The following is a 15,684-nucleotide window of genomic DNA, read 5'->3' as shown; positions in this document are numbered from 1 at the left end:
CCCTCAGTACCCCTTTCCCGCTTTCTCTCTAATAGCCCTCAATCCCCTTAGCCGTAAAGGGCCATATCTAACTCCCACTTGAATATATCCAATGAACTGGCATCAACAATTCTCTGCAGCGGGGAATTCCACAGGTTAACAACTCTCTGAGTGAAGAAGTTTCTCATCATCTCAGTCCTAAATGGCCCACCCCTTATCCTAAGACAGCGTCCCCTGCTTTTGGACTTCCCCAACATCGGAACAATCTACCCGCATCTAACCTGTCCCATCCCGTCAGAATCTTGCATGTTTCTATCAGATCCCCTCTTATCCTTCTAAATTCCAATGTATAAAGGCCCAGTTGATCCAGTCTCTCCTCATATGTCAGTCTAGCCATCCCAGGAATCAGTCTGGTGAACCTTCGCTGCATTCCCTCAATAGCAAGAACGTCCTTCCTCAGATTAGGAGACCAAAACTGAACACAATATTCCAGGTGAGGCCTCACCAAGGCCCTGTACATCCAGCAAGACCGCCCTGCTCCTATACTCAAATCCCCTAGCTATGAAGGCCAACATACCATTTTTGCCTTCTTTACCGCCTGCTGTATCTGTATGCCAACTTTCAATGACTGATTAACCATGACACCCAGGTCTCGTTGCACCTCCCCTTTTCCTAATCTTCCATCATTCAGATAATATTCTGTCTTCGCGTTTTTGCCCCCAAAGTGGATAACCTCACATTTATCCACATTATGCGCTACTATTTCATCCTTAATAGTTGATTCCAACATTTTCCCCATCACTGATGTCAGGCTAACCGGTCTATAATTACCCGCTTTCTCTCTCCCTCCCTTTTTAAAAAGTGGTGTTACATTAGCTATCCTCCAGTCCATAGGAACTGATCCCGAGTCGATAAACTGTTGGAAAATGATCACCAATGCATCCACTATTTCTAGGGCCACTTCCTTAAGTACTCCGGGATGCAGACTATCAGGCCCCGGGGATTCATCGGCCTTCAATCCCATCAATTTCCCTAACACAATTTCCCGCCTAATCAAGATATCCTTCAGTTCCACCTTCTCATTAGACCATTAGTCCCCTAGAACTTCCGGAAGGTTATTTATGTCTTCCTTCGTGAAGACAGAACCAAAGTATTTGTTCAATAGGTCTGCCATTTCTTTGTTCTCCATTATAAATTCACCTGAATCTGACTGCAAGGGATCTACGTTTGTCTTCACGAATCTTTTTCTCTTTACATATCTATAGAAGCTTTTGCTGTCAGTTTTTATGTTTCCAGCAAGCTTCTTCGCTTACTCTATTTTCTCCCTCTTAATTAAACCCTTTTAATTAAGGGAAATTAGGGACGCGTTCAATAAGGATACAGCAGTTATCATGGGTGACTTTAATCTACAAATAGATTGGGCTAACCAAACTGGTAGCAGTACTGTGGAGGAGGATTTCCTGAAGTCTATAAGGGATGGTTTTCTAGACCAATACGTCGAGGAACCAACTAGAGAGCAGGCCATCCTAGACTGGGTCTTGTGTAATGAGAGAGGATTAATTAGCAATCTGGTCGTGCGAGTCCCCTTGGGGAAGAGTGACTATAATATGGTGGAATTCTTCACTAAGATGGAGAGTGACATCGTTAATTCAGAGACTAGGGTCCTGAACTTAAAGAAAGGTAACTTCGATGGTATGAGACGTGAATTGGCTAGGATAGACTGGCGAATGATACTTAAAGGGCTGACGGTGGATAGGCAATGGCAGACATTTAAAGATCACATGGATGAAATACAACAATTGTACATCCCTGTCTGGCGTAAAAATACAAAGGGGAAGGTGGCTCAACCGTGGCTAACAAGGGAAATTAGGGATACCGTTAAATCCAAGGAAGTGGCATATAAATTGGCCAGAAAAAGCAGCAAACCTGAGGACTGGGAGAAATTTAGAATCCAGTAGAGGAGGTTTAATTAGGAGGGGGAAAATAAGAGTATGAGAGTAAGCTTGCAGGGATCATAAAAACTGACTGCAAAAGCTTCTATAGATATGTGAAGAGAAAAAGGATTAGAGAGGAATAATGTAGGTCCCTTGCAGTCAGAATCAGGTGAATTCACAATGGGGAGCAAGGAAATGGCAGACCATTTGAACAAATACTTTGGTTCTGTCGTCACTAAGGAAGACACAAATAACCTTCCGGGAATACTAGGGGATTGAGGATCTAGCGAGAAGGAGGAACTGAAGGAAATCCTTATTAGTCAGGAAATTGTGTTAGGGAAATTGATGGGATTGAAGGTCGATAAATCCCCAGGGCCTGATCGTCTGCATCCCAGAGTACTTAAGGAAGTGGCGCTAGAAATAGTGGATGAATTGGTGGTAATTTTCCAACATTCTAGAGACTCTGGATCAGTTCCTATGGATTGGAGGCTAGCTAATGTAACCCCACTTTTTTTTTTTAAAAAGGAGGGAGAAAGAAAACGGGGAATTATAGACCGGTTAGCCTGACATCGGTAGTGGAGAAAATGTTGGAATCAATTATTAAAGATGTAATAGTAGCGCATTTGGAAAGCAGTGACAGGATTGGTCCAAGTCAGCATGGATTTATGAAAGGGAAATGATGCGCGACAAATCTTCTGGAATTTTTTGAGGATGTAACTAGTAGAGTGGACAAGGGGGAACCAGTGGGTGTGGTGCATTTGGACTTTCAAAAAGCTTTTGACTAGGTCCCACACAAGAGATTAATGTGCAAAATTAAAGCACGTGGTGTAGGGGGTAATGTATTGACGTGGATAGAGAACTGGTTGGCAAAGAGTAGGAATAAACAGGTCCTTTTCAGAATGGCAGGCAGTGACTAGTGGGGTACCGCAAGGTTCAGTGCTGGGACCCCAGCTATTTACAATATATATTAATGATTTAGACAAAGGAATTGAATGTAATATCTCCAAGTTTGCAGATGACACTAAGCTGGGTGGCAGTATGAGCTGTGAGGAGGATGCTAAGAGGCTGCAGGATGACTTGGACAGGTAAGGCGAGTGGGCAAATGCATGGCAGACGCAGTATAATGTAGATAAATGTGAGGTTATCCACTTTGGTGGCAAAAACAGGATGGCAGATTATTATCTGAATGGTGACAGATTAGGAAAAGGGGAGGTGCAATGAGACTTGGGTGTCATGGTAGATCAGTCATTGAAAGTTAGCATGCAGGTACAGCCAGTGTTGAAGGCGGCAAATGGCATGTTGGCTTTCATAGCAAGAGGATTTGAGTATAGGAGCAGGGAAGTTTTACTGCAGTTCTATAGGGCCTTGGTGAGGCCACACCTTGAATATTGTGTACAGTTTTGGTCTCCTAATCTGAGGAAGGACATTCTTGCTAGTGAGAGAGTGCAGCGAAGGTTCACCAGACTGATTCCCGGGATGGCAGGACTGACATATGAAGAAAGACTGGATCGACTAGGTTTATAGTCACTGGAATTTAGAAGAATGAGAGGGAATCTCATAGAAACATAGAAAATTCTGACGGGATTGGACAGGTTAGATGCAGAAAGAATGTTCCCGATGTTGGGGAAGTCCAGAACCAGGGGTCACAGTCTAAGGATAAGGGGTAAGCCATTTAGGACCGAGATGAGGAGAAACGTCTTCACTCAGAATTGTGAACCTGTGGAATGCTTGACCACAGAAAGTTGTTGAGGCCAGTTCGTTAGAAAAGGGAGTTAGATGTGACCGTTACGGCTAAAGGGCTCAAGGGGTATGGAGAGAAAGCAGGAATGGGGTACTAAAGTTACATGATCAGCCATGATCATATTGAATGGTGGTGCAGGCTCGAAGGGCCGAATGGCCTACTCCTGCACCTATTTTCTATGTTTCTATATTAAAATTCTTTTATGTCCAGTACAGGTTAAAGATGATCACTCCTCCCCGTTTCCTCCAGTGTCAAATTATTGGACAACAAGGGAGTGGGTCGGGGATGAAAGACAATGGGCTCAAGTTTCAGCCTGAGTTGCTCCTATTTTTTTTGGAGCAACTTGTTTAGAATGGAGCATCTTAGAAATTGCAATTCTCGGCATTTAGTTTGCTCCAGTTCTAGTGAGTCAGAATAGTTTCATTTTAGAACAGATTTTTTTTTCGAAAGGAGGCGTGCCCAGCCACTTTAGGCAGTGAAAACTTACCCCAAACTAACTTAGAATGGAGTAAGTATAGATTTTTGTACGCTCAGAAAAACCTTGCCCACACTTATAAATCAGGTTAGGGAATGAGAGATAGGGGGGAAGGGGGTTTACAAACATTAAACACTGCACTTTTACAAATAAAGTGCCATCAATAATAAATGATAAATAAATCAAAAAAATAAAAAAATAATTTAAAATAATCAATAAAAAATTAAGTTTCTACTCACCTACTGCAGCACCGAGAGCCCCCCAACAGTGTGCTGGGACGGGGCCCCCCAGTGTCTGTCTCTCTGTCTGTGTTTCTGACAGCGAGGGGTGGGGGGGGGGGGGGGAAGAGGAGAGGCGAGGGGAGGGATGGAAAGGAGGGAGGGAGAGGGGAGGGATGGAAAGGAGGGAGAAAAGAAGGGAGGGGAAGGGAAGGAGGGAGAGGAGGAGGGGGGGGAGGGAAGGAGGGGGAGGGAAGGAGGGGGAGGGAAGGAGGGGGAGGGAAGGAGGGGGAGGGAAGGAGGGGGAGGGAAGGAGGGGGAGGGAAGGAGGGGGAGGGAAGGAGGGGGAGGGAAGGAGGGGGAGGGAAGGAGGGGGAGGGAAGGAGGGGGAGGGAAGGAGGGGGAGGGAAGGAGGGAAGGAGGGGGAGGGAAGGAGGGGGAGGGAAGGAGGGAGAGGGAAGGAGGGAGAGGGAAGGAGGGAGAGGGAAGGAGGGAGAGGGAAGGAGGGAGAGGGAAGGAGGGAGAGGGAAGGAGGGAGAGGGAAGGAGGGAGAGGGAAGGAGGGAGAGGGAAGGAGGGAGAGGGAAGGAGGGAGAGGGAAGGAGGGAGAGGGAAGGAGGGGGAAGAGAAGGAGGGGAGAGGAGAAGGAGGGAGAGGAGAAGGAGGGAGAGGAGGAGGGAAGGAGGGAAGAAGGGAGAGGGGGAGGGAAGGAGGGAGAGGGGGAGGGAGAGGGAAGGAGGGAGAGGGAAGGAGGGAGAGGGAAGGAGGGAGAGGGAAGGAGGGGGGAAGAGAAGGAGGGGAGAGGAGAAGGAGGGAGAGGAGGAGGGGGGAGGGAAGGAGGAGGGAAGGAGGGAAGAAGGGAGAGGGGGAGGGAAGGAGGAGGGAAGGAGGGAGAGAGGGATGGAGGGAGGGGAGGAGAGGGGAGGAGAGGCGAGGAGGAGGGGGGCAGGGAGGGGGAGAGAGGAGGGAAGGAAAGGCTGAACGGCTGGGCCGGGCACTGTCGCCGACACTTCTGACAGGGAGAAGAGGAAAGGCGGGGGGGGGGGGGGGGGGGGAGAAGGCTGAATAGGGGGGGGGGGGGGGGGGGGGAAAGAGGCTCAACGGGAGGGAGGGAGGGGTGGGGAGCGAGGGAGCTGAACGGGAGGGAGGCCCGAATCCCGATCTTCGCCCGGGGAGCCCATTCGGCCAGGGCTAGGGTCGGGCCCTTCCCACACAGCCTCGGAGGCGAGGAGCTATGGCACATGCGCGGACACTCTAGTGTGCATGTGCAGAGGTCCCGGCACTGTTTTCAGCGCTGGGACCTGGCTCCGCCCCCGACCCCTTGTGCTGCACCATGCTGAGCATGGTGATGTCCTGAGGAGACCGGAGAATCACATGGTAAGTTTTCGGCACCCTTTTTCTTCCAGAACGTCGGCGCACCTTATCGAGATGCGCCGTTTTTCCAGAGGGCGGAAACTTGGGCCCAATAAGTGGGGATTTGTGTGGAGAATTTGGCTGCAGTATTTAAGATGTTATTGTGCAATTGTGTATTTATCCAACAGATGGAATTTATTCTATCATGCATTTGGCAAGTTCCTCACTGAGGTGTGAAAGCTCAATGATTTAGAACTTGTGCTGCTAAAAACAGAAATATGAACAAAACTAAAGATTAATAAAAAGGAGTGGTTTCTTCGCAATGTTATTGAAAACTAGTTTCACACAACACAAATGACCATCACTGATAGATTCCCACATGATGCACAGAACAACCTGGAAAACTCAAACATTGACCAATAACTTTTAAGAAGCTAACAACTAATAAAAAGCCCTGAATATAGGTGCCTGACAAGTTGTTAGATGTAAGTGTAGAGGGGCACAGGCTGGTCATAAGCTAAGCTGCAGAACACTCAAAAATTCTTGTATAATCAGAAGATAGTAGCAAAAATTACATGGAGTTTCTCTCATGTTTACCTGCTAGTACACGGGATGGAACCCTGTTGCATGCTGTGGATGGGAATTCCTGATCTTGCAAGAACTATCCCAAGCATTTCCATTCAGTGTGCAACAGAGTTCCATGCTTCTGAGCAGTAGCAGCATCAGTGAAATGGTGGAAGCTACAGCTAGGTGTGGAGTCCAGGTATAGCGCTGATTTACAGCTGGAAATGTAGGCAAGCAGACACCGACTATCACTGACTGTCTGTGGGCAGTTGACATATAACATGAATCCAAGCAACTTGGGATATTTGTAACAACACACATTAAGCCTGGATGTGGAGACAAATGCAACCTCATTTTGCCATTATATGTAATGTTACAAATGTAGACCCGGAAAGCAGTTTCACAACTTTGTCTCATCACCAAGGGAGTGACAACAAGATGCAGCTGTCATTCCACCCTTAGGAGCCTCTTTAGTTTCACCGCAGACTTCCACTACATAAAACTGCACGTTGTCAAAACATATTCCTTAGGTGACTTCGCAGCATTTGTGTGGGACTGAGAATCACCCCACTCTAGCATTTGCATGGTCTATCTCCACCCAAAACTTGCACTTTGCAACAATCCGAGACAAACCGGTCCTTCCAGGTGGAGTATGGAGGGCCACTCCCTGACGCTGAAACACTGCATCAACCTGCGGAACTAAAAATAAAACCTCTGGTGCACTTCAACACACAGCCACTTTAAAAAAAGTCAAAACATTTTGGGGTTCACTGGCTGCAACAGTAAATTTAATGGTGCTTATATTACCATTTATCCCCTCCCAGTTTATTTTTCCCCGTTTTTGTCTCTTCGGTTGTACTGTGGGGTAAATTCAGCAAAAGTGTTAAACTGTTCGCGTGCAAGATCCCAAAATGGCAATCTGTGGCATTAACAGCACTGCATGAATTGCTGCACATGAGCGGTTAGTTCTACGTCACATTTCCGGCTCTGTGGATCCAGTACCAAAGAAGGATCAATACCGGCTAGGAATGCTAACTGCCCATGGGCCAGACTCAAAATGGCAAGCCAACACAAAATGATGCCAGTAGCACTTTCGGTCGCCCTGTGTAAAGGAACTCCTGTTCTCGGAGGAACAAACTACCTCCGATGGCAAAGGTATTACGATTTTTACATCACAGGGTTGCTTCAAACATTAGAGTCCATAGGAGCTCAACAAGGAGCGTCATCCTTCAACACTAATGCTGGTTTGGGATAATTTCACATGTGGAATAATTACAGACATGCAAGTGTGAAAGACAATGGGCTCAAGTTTCGGCCTGAGTTGCTCCTATTTTTTTGGAGCAACTAGTTTAGAATGGAGCATCTTAGAAATTGCAATTCTTGGCATTTCGTTTGCTCCAGTTCTAGTCAGTTAGAATAGTTTTATTTTAGAACAGATTTTTTTTCAAAAGGGGGCGTGTCCAGGCACTTACATCTGTTTTGCAAGTTTAGGCAACGAAAACTTATTCCAAACTAACTTAGAATGGAGTAAGTGTAGATTTTTGTACGCTCAGAAAAACCTTGCCTACATTTATAAATCAGGCGTAGGGAACGAGAGATGGTGGGGGGTGGGGGGGGAATTTACAAACATTAAACACAATAAAGAGCCATCATCAATAATAAATTATAAATAAATCATTAAATCAATCAAAAAAAAAAATAAAATCAATAAATAAAAAATTAAGTTTCTACTCACCGACTGCAGCACCGGGAGCCCTCCAACAGCATGCTGGGACGGGCCCCCCCCCCTGCAATGTGTCTCTGCCTATCGCTGCCAGTGTCTCTGTGTTTCTGACAGCGAGGGGAGCGAGAGCGAGCGAAGGGGGGAAAGAGAGAGAGAGAGAGAGAGAGAGAGAGAGGGGGGGATAGAGAGAGAGAGGGGGGGATAGAGAGAGAGAGGGGGGGATAGAGAGAGAGAGGGGGGGATAGAGAGAGAGAGGGGGGGATAGAGAGAGAGAGGGGGGGATAGAGAGAGAGAGGGGGGGATAGAGAGAGAGAGGGGGGGATAGAGAGAGAGAGGGGGGGATAGAGAGAGAGAGGGGGGGATAGAGAGAGAGAGGGGGGATAGAGAGAGAGAGGGGGGGATAGAGAGAGAGAGGGGGGGATAGAGAGAGAGAGGGGGGGATAGAGAGAGAGAGGGGGGGGGGGATAGAGAGAGAGAGGGGGGGGGGATAGAGAGAGAGAGGGGGGGGGGGATAGAGAGAGAGAGGGGGGGGGGGATAGAGAGAGAGAGGGGGGGGGGATAGAGAGAGAGAGGGGGGGGGGGATAGAGAGAGAGAGGGGGGGGGGGGATAGAGAGAGAGAGGGGGGGGGGGATAGAGAGAGAGAGGGGGGGGGGGATAGAGAGAGAGAGGGGGGGGGGATAGAGAGAGAGAGGGGGGGATAGAGAGAGAGAGGGGGGGATAGAGAGAGAGAGGGGGGGATAGAGAGAGAGAGGGGGGGATAGAGAGAGAGAGGGGGGGATAGAGAGAGAGAGGGGGGGATAGAGAGAGAGAGAGGGGGGGATAGAGAGAGAGAGGGGGGGATAGAGAGAGAGAGGGGGGGATAGAGAGAGAGAGGGGGGGATAGAGAGAGAGAGGGGGGGATAGAGAGAGAGAGGGGGGGATAGAGAGAGAGAGAGGGGGGATGAGAGAGAGAGAGAGGGGGGGATAGAGAGAGAGAGAGAGGGGGGGATAGAGAGAGAGAGGGGGGGATAGAGAGAGAGAGGGGGGGATAGAGAGAGAGAGGGGGGGATAGAGAGAGAGAGGGGGGGATAGAGAGAGAGAGGGGGGGATAGAGAGAGAGAGGGGGGGATAGAGAGAGAGAGGGGGGGATAGAGAGAGAGAGGGGGGGATAGAGAGAGAGAGGGGGGGATAGAGAGAGAGAGGGGGGGATAGAGAGAGAGAGGGGGGGATAGAGAGAGAGAGGGGGGGATAGAGAGAGAGAGGGGGGGATAGAGAGAGAGAGGGGGGGATAGAGAGAGAGAGGGGGGGATAGAGAGAGAGAGGGGGGGATAGAGAGAGGAGGGGGGGATAGAGAGAGAGAGGGGGGGATAGAGAGAGAGAGGGGGGGATAGAGAGAGAGAGGGGGGGATAGAGAGAGAGAGGGAGGGGATAGAGAGAGAGAGGGGGGGATAGAGAGAGAGAGGGGGGGATAGAGAGAGAGAGGGGGGGATAGAGAGAGAGGGGGGGATAGAGAGAGGGGGAAGAGAGAGAGGGGGGGGAAGAGAGAGAGAGAGAGAGGGGGGGGAAGAGAGAGAGAGAGAGAGAGGGGGGGGAAGAGAGAGAGAGAGAGGGGGGTGAAGAGAGAGAGAGAGAGGGGGGTGAAGAGAGAGAGGGGGGTGAAGAGAGAGAGGGGGGTGAAGAGAGAGAGGGGGGTGAAGAGAGAGAGGGGGGTGAAGAGAGAGAGGGGGGTGAAGAGAGAGAGGGGGGTGAAGAGAGAGAGGGGGGTGAAGAGAGAGAGGGGGGTGAAGAGAGAGAGGGGGTGAAGAGAGAGAGGGGGTGAAGAGAGAGAGGGGGGTGAAGAGAGAGAGGGGGGTGAAGAGAGAGAGGGGGGTGAAAGAGAGAGAGGGGGGGGGAGGAAGAGAGAGAGGGGGGGGGAAGAGAGAGGGGGGGGGAGAGAGAGAGGTGGGAAAGAGAGAGAGAGGGGAAAGAGAGAGAGGGGGGGAAAGAGAGAGGGGGGAAAGAGAGAGAGGGGGGAAAGAGAGAGAGGGGGGGGAAAGAGAGAGAGGGGGGAAAGAGAGAGAGGGGGGGGGAAAGAGAGAGAGGGGGGGGAAAGAGAGAGAGGGGGGGGGAAAGAGAGAGAGGGGGGGGGAAAGAGAGAGAGGGGGGGGAAAGAGAGAGAGGGGGGGGGAAAGAGAGAGAGGGGGGGGGGGGGGAGAGAGAGGGGGGGGGGGGGAAGAGAGAGAGGGGGGGGGGGGGGGAAGAGAGAGAGAGGGGGGGGGGGGAAAGAGAGAGAGGGGGGGAAAAGAGTGCTGAGAGGGAGGGAGGGATAGGCTGAACGGGCCCCGCCGACGATGAAGTAGTAGCCGGGCCGCCACCGACGACACTTCGGGTGGGGCCCGCCCAGCAAGATGCCATGCGGGTGGGCCCCGCCGCCAACGTGTGGGAGCGGAGGGAGAGAGAGGTGGGGATGGAGAGGAAGGGCTGAGAGAGCTGTACGGGAGGGAAGCCCGAGTCCCGATCTTCAATGCCCGGTGAGCCCATTCGGCCAAGGCTAGGGGCGGCGTTCTTCGGGCCCCTCCCAATCAGCCTGCACAGATTCAGACTGCGAGGAGCTACTGCACATGCGCGCACACTCTACTGCGCATGTGCAGAGGTTCCGGCACGGTTTTCAGCACCGGGACCTAGCTCCGTCCTCCACGCGTTGTGCTGCGCTGCACCAAGGGCCTGGATCGACCTGACTGCGGGGAGAATACCAAGGTAAATAATAAGCGCCCAATAAAGCTGAGATCATAGTAAGGCTGTTTTTTTTTTATATTGGTGCACATCAGTCTCAATGTGCTGGCTTCCTGCCTTTACTGTACTAAATCTATCTTCATTATCTGGGGGCAGATTGAGACTCTCAAAACTGGTCTACAATTCTGCCACCAGGATAAGGGAGCAGGATTTAGTTGTACAAACACAAGGGCCTCGATTTTAATCCTCCTCCCACCCCTGACAGGCAGGAAAGGGCCGGGTGAGGGGATCTCCGCCTCAGCCGCCATATTTACCGTGGCGATTCAGGCCTTGGACGAGGCTCCCGCCAATAGCCTACTTCAGATTCAAAAGTCACGGCCTGAGAATGTAGTTGGCAGCGCAACGTAATTTTAAAGGACCACACAGAGGATATCCTACGCTGTCCGCTGCCTGGCAGCAACAACAGCGGGAGGAGCCGACTGGCTCGAAGGGGCCTGGGTAGGTTTTTAAACTTTGCCCTTTGAACACCTTGTGGGTCAAGAGGAGCTGGAGTGCTCTCCCCCGAGGCTCGTCAAGGAGTCTTTGGGCCTTCCCCAACCCCCGGACTTGCTATGCTCTTCGGGGAATCTCTATAAATCACCACGGTTTTCACGGAATCCCCAGCCCAGGGTCTTTGGTGAAAGAACATCCCGACCTGCCCCTCCCACCGCGATGCGAAAGAATCCCCTCCACCCACTAAACTGTTCTCACGGGTTCCCGGTTGTGGCCTCCTGGTGCCAGGTTTCCATTCCCGCCCACTACATAGTCACTTTGGCCAGGTGACGGGCGGGATTCTGGAAAGATTTATTTAAATGAGGCCCTGTCGCCGCCACGTTCCCGACCTTGCCGAGTTCGTTGCCAGATACCAGGCTCCCATACACCCTCATGAGGGGAAATTTTTTCACTCAGTCAGGCCTAAATGGCCAACCTCTTATTCTGAGACTGTGACCCCCTGGTTCTAAACTCCTCAGCCAGAGGAAACATCCTCCCTCCATCTACTCTGTCAAGCCCTGTAAGAATTTTGTATGTTTCAATGAGATTCATTTCACTGAAAGGTCAGGATAACGCCTCTTTGAGCGAGACACTTGTGCTCAGCTCAGTATCTCCCCAGAGTAGCATAACGGAAATCACGGCAAGTAAAAAATTAAACCCGCATTCCAAAATCACACTGTTGCATGTTGATGCCATCATACCATAGCAAAGCCAAGATTGCGGCACAGCTGGAAAAATTTCCATTCCAGAAGGACTAAATCATAACCTGGCTTGTGTATCAAGCCATTGGGTGTGGAGCAGGGTAAATTGCTTTTATCCCCGAAAGAAATTGGGGATCGAAAGTTATGGGTATCAACTCTTCATCTTTTCTCTTTTCAGATGCTGACTGGGTATCAGTGATGTATTTCCAAAATTTTGTGTTTTAATTTCAACTTCCTGTTTCATCTGGTGTCAAATGAAAAATGGGAGTATTCCCACTTTCTCTGTACTAATGAACCCACTAATAAAACAGAAGCCTTGAAATATGTGATTTGTGAGAATGTGACTTCATTAGTAGATTGTTAGCTACAGAGAAAAAAGAGGCAGTCACCTGTTTATCTGTTCACATACTGGATCCACTGGGGTGCATTACGAACACGAAGGCCTTTACTCACCTCCGTTGGATCCCTGGACCAATCTCTGCTGCCTCCTTGGTACTGAACAACCTCCAGCAGTGCACCACTGATACTCTGCCCCTCGAACAGCTCCTGGACTCTCTCGCCTTCCACAACTGTCTCCGAACCTGGACAATGGTTCGTTGATGCTGCAAGCTGACTGAACCGGACTATAAGTCAACTCCATCCCACCACAGGACTGGAGACATTAATTTTGGACGTTCTCATATTGTCTCCTCCCTATCCTCTGTTTGGAACTAGCTCATCCAAAATTCTGTTACCTGTATCTTATCCTGCACCAAATTCCGTTCACTCATCACCTCATGCTCGCTAATCTACACTGGCTTCCGATTCCCCAAATATAAAATTCGTCATGTTCAAATTCTTTCCTGTCCTCATCCTTATAACCTTTCTCCCGCCTTACAACCATAAGGACTCTGCTGCTCCAACCCTTACTCTCTCCACCCCACCACTGGTACCCGTGCCTTTGGCCATCTGGGCCTTAAGTTCTGGAATTCCCTCCACAGACCTCTCTGCCTCCCTCTCCTCCTTTAAGTCCCTCCTTCAAACCCACCTCTTCTACCAAGCTTTGAGTCACCCCTTCTAAGATCTCCTTCTTTGGCTCAGTGTCAATTTTTGTCTGATTATGCTTCTGTGAAGCAGCTTGGGCGGTTTTTCTCATTAAAAATGCTAAATAAATGCAAGTTATTGTTGCAGAAAAATTTCACCTTTGATTTGTTTTACACCATAAAAAACCCCCCGAAAAAATCTGTTATGAGAGAGCTCTGAAATGTAAAGTCATGAGGGTGTGGCTCTTCAACTAGCAAGGCTGTACATATGATATCCAATTCCAGTATTTCACTGGCAAAGAAAGTAATGACTTTGGCAATCCAGTATTGCTGATACATTGTTATCTTAAATCACTGTTAATAAAAGCTAAGTTGTGAAATATTTTATGGTCTAGTTTCTTCTATTGATTGAAAGTGACTCATTCAGGACGTCACGCTGGTTTACTGAAGCAGACTAGAAACATTAACACACTCCTGCAATTTTTCTTAACAAAATACTGGCAGCGAAATTGGTCTTCAGCGATAGCTCGAAACGAGCGATAGCGAATCGCACACACTTTTACACTACATCTGATTTTCTTTTCTATTAAAGTCACTGGAAAGGACAATGAGACATGGTGTAAAACGGGCTTCCGCTTGCCAGTCACCCGTTTCACAAATCCCCCATCAGCATGTCTATTATATAGCTTACTAGAATAGACAAAAATAAGCCAGCTTTCCTATTGTTCAGCACATCATTTAGGAACTTTCTTGGTATGGTCTTCATCCGATTATACCCATGGTGCTTGTCAAGCTCATTTGATATAAATAATTACACACAAAATCTATTGCATTTGCCTAGACTCTTAAAGCCTCCAGATTCAAGTCTCAAAATTCATCATTACTCGGTCACCATAGCTTGTTCTCAAGCCACAAGGCAGGACCTCCAAGTTTTGTTAGGGAAAGGCCAGTTGAGAGTGATACCTACTATCTTATCACTAAACCAACAACGAAACCACAGATATCAGCACAGGTGTCGATATCAGACAATAGTGTCTGTTAGAGGAAGGTAAACCGAGATGATATCTGAAAGGGAGGGTATATATATATAAAATTATAATGGGGGAAATTTTAACCCAACTGGCCTGGTGGAGACAGGGCCTGTTCCCACTCATCGTCATCATAGGCAGTCCCTCGGAATCGAGGAAGACTTGCTTCCACTCCTGAATTGAGTTCTTTGGTGGCTGAACAGTCCAATATGAGAGCCACAGACTCTGTCACAGGTGGGACAGATAGTCATTGAGGGAAGGGGTGGGTGGGACTGGTTTGCCGCACGCTCTTTCTGCTGTCTGCGCTTAGTTTCTGCATGCTCTCGGCGTTGAGACTCGAGGTGCTCAGCGCCCTCTCGGATGCACTTCCATCACTTAGGGCAGTCTTGGGCCAGGGACTCCCAGGTGTCAGTGGGGATATTGCACTTTATCAGGGAGGCTTTGTGGGTGTCCTTGTAGTGTTTCCGCTGCTCACCTTTGGCTCATTTGTCGTGAAGGAGCTCAGAGTAGAGCACTTGCTTTAGGAGTCTCGTGTCTGGCATGCAGACTATGTGGCCTGTTCAGCGGAGCCCCTGGAACCCTGCTGGCTACCATTTTAGCTTCTCATTGCAGTTCGGTGGCTGAGACACCCACTGGAAGCAGGCAGTAACCTCAAAAATTTATACTAATTGGGGTCCCATTATATCAATAGGACCCCAATTGGATTTTATGTCGGGCCTGAGTGGGGAAGCCACTGCAACTTTCCCACCAGGCTGAAGTAGGTCAGCTGCTGTCGGACGGACCAAGTTAGTTGCATTCTTTCATTTGTGGGGTTTGGAGGGACAGGCGTGATTCTCAAGGTTCCACAAGGAAAGTCCCAGCCTCTCCTGCCCTGGACTTCCATCCTCCCTCCCACAGTACTTTCCCTAAATCCCTTCCCCACAACTTCCCTGCTTGCCAATGAACCTCCCTTTGCTGCCGACGATCAGCCTTCGGCAGCCCGAACTTCTATTCCTGCCCACCGGTCAACTGCTGCTTTCCTCCCACTTTGGCATGCAGAGGTGGTCTGGGAGCTTTCTCCCCCAAACAAAGTCACTGGGAGGTAAAAATCAACCCCACAGACACAGAGTCAACTATAGAACCTCTGAGAACAGTTAATGTGGCACAAATCAGGGACTGAACCCAAACCCTTCTAGTCTGTATGGCTCAGCTACTCACTGAGTCATTAAGGCAGTGACACAATATAGTTCCTTATGTTCTAGCTCAATAGAAAAGGGATGTTACAGTTTACAATGTCTATGCAATGAACACTTAAATACTGTTTTCCACCACAGCTGCGTCGGTTTTGGCACGATCTGGTGCCCATGTGTAGAATTACGATCAAAGGTTAATAACCCATTTAACTTTTATTTATTGAGAAATCTAGACGAAAGGCCAAGGCTTGTACAGGAGGTGGTTAATAATAATGAATAGAAAATTAATTAGTGCAGTGTTAGTGAAACTCTCAGTACAGCTATGTTTCATTTAAATATAAATGGTCTCTTCCAAGGAAAACAACCCAAGTACGAACTGAAAACATGCCATGGGTTAAAACCTGATTCACCGGTTATTATAATTATTCAGATATGAGAGTCCCATGCAGTTTTAAAACATCAAGAATTAATAGATTGAGTGCAGGGCTATAGAACACATCCACTTTCACTAAAATCTTCAAACAGCAATGTTCATTTGGAGCGGCATCGTTG

The 15,684-nt window shown here is 49.0% G+C and overlaps 1 protein-coding gene and 1 long non-coding RNA gene across 8 annotated transcripts in view; one reads left to right on the top strand and one right to left on the bottom strand.

Moving 5' to 3' along the window:
- sh3d19 (SH3 domain containing 19) overlaps positions 1-15,684 on the bottom strand; it is a 213,543-nt gene that overhangs the window by 107,931 nt on the left and 89,928 nt on the right. Inside the window, exon 1 of one of the 7 annotated variants that reach the window (XM_070871450.1) lies at positions 7,999-8,085. The exons of the other annotated variants lie outside the window; for them this stretch is intronic. Within the exon in view, the coding sequence (XP_070727551.1) occupies positions 7,999-8,030 (32 nt within the window). The 5' untranslated portion in view covers positions 8,031-8,085. Of the gene's footprint in view, positions 1-7,998; positions 8,086-15,684 lie in introns of those variants that run through there. 7 annotated transcript variants of the gene reach the window in all.
- On the top strand, positions 10,593-13,314 carry LOC139233925 (uncharacterized). The gene is made up of 2 exons (XR_011588240.1): positions 10,593-10,702; positions 12,089-13,314. It is a non-coding gene; the product is annotated as an uncharacterized lncRNA (long non-coding RNA).

The sequence above is a fragment of the Pristiophorus japonicus genome, chromosome 2, assembly GCF_044704955.1.
Source record: "Pristiophorus japonicus isolate sPriJap1 chromosome 2, sPriJap1.hap1, whole genome shotgun sequence".
Lineage (NCBI taxonomy): Eukaryota > Metazoa > Chordata > Chondrichthyes > Pristiophoridae > Pristiophorus > Pristiophorus japonicus.
Note: the sequence above shows the minus strand (reverse complement) of the source record. Positions and strands in the feature narration are given on the sequence as shown.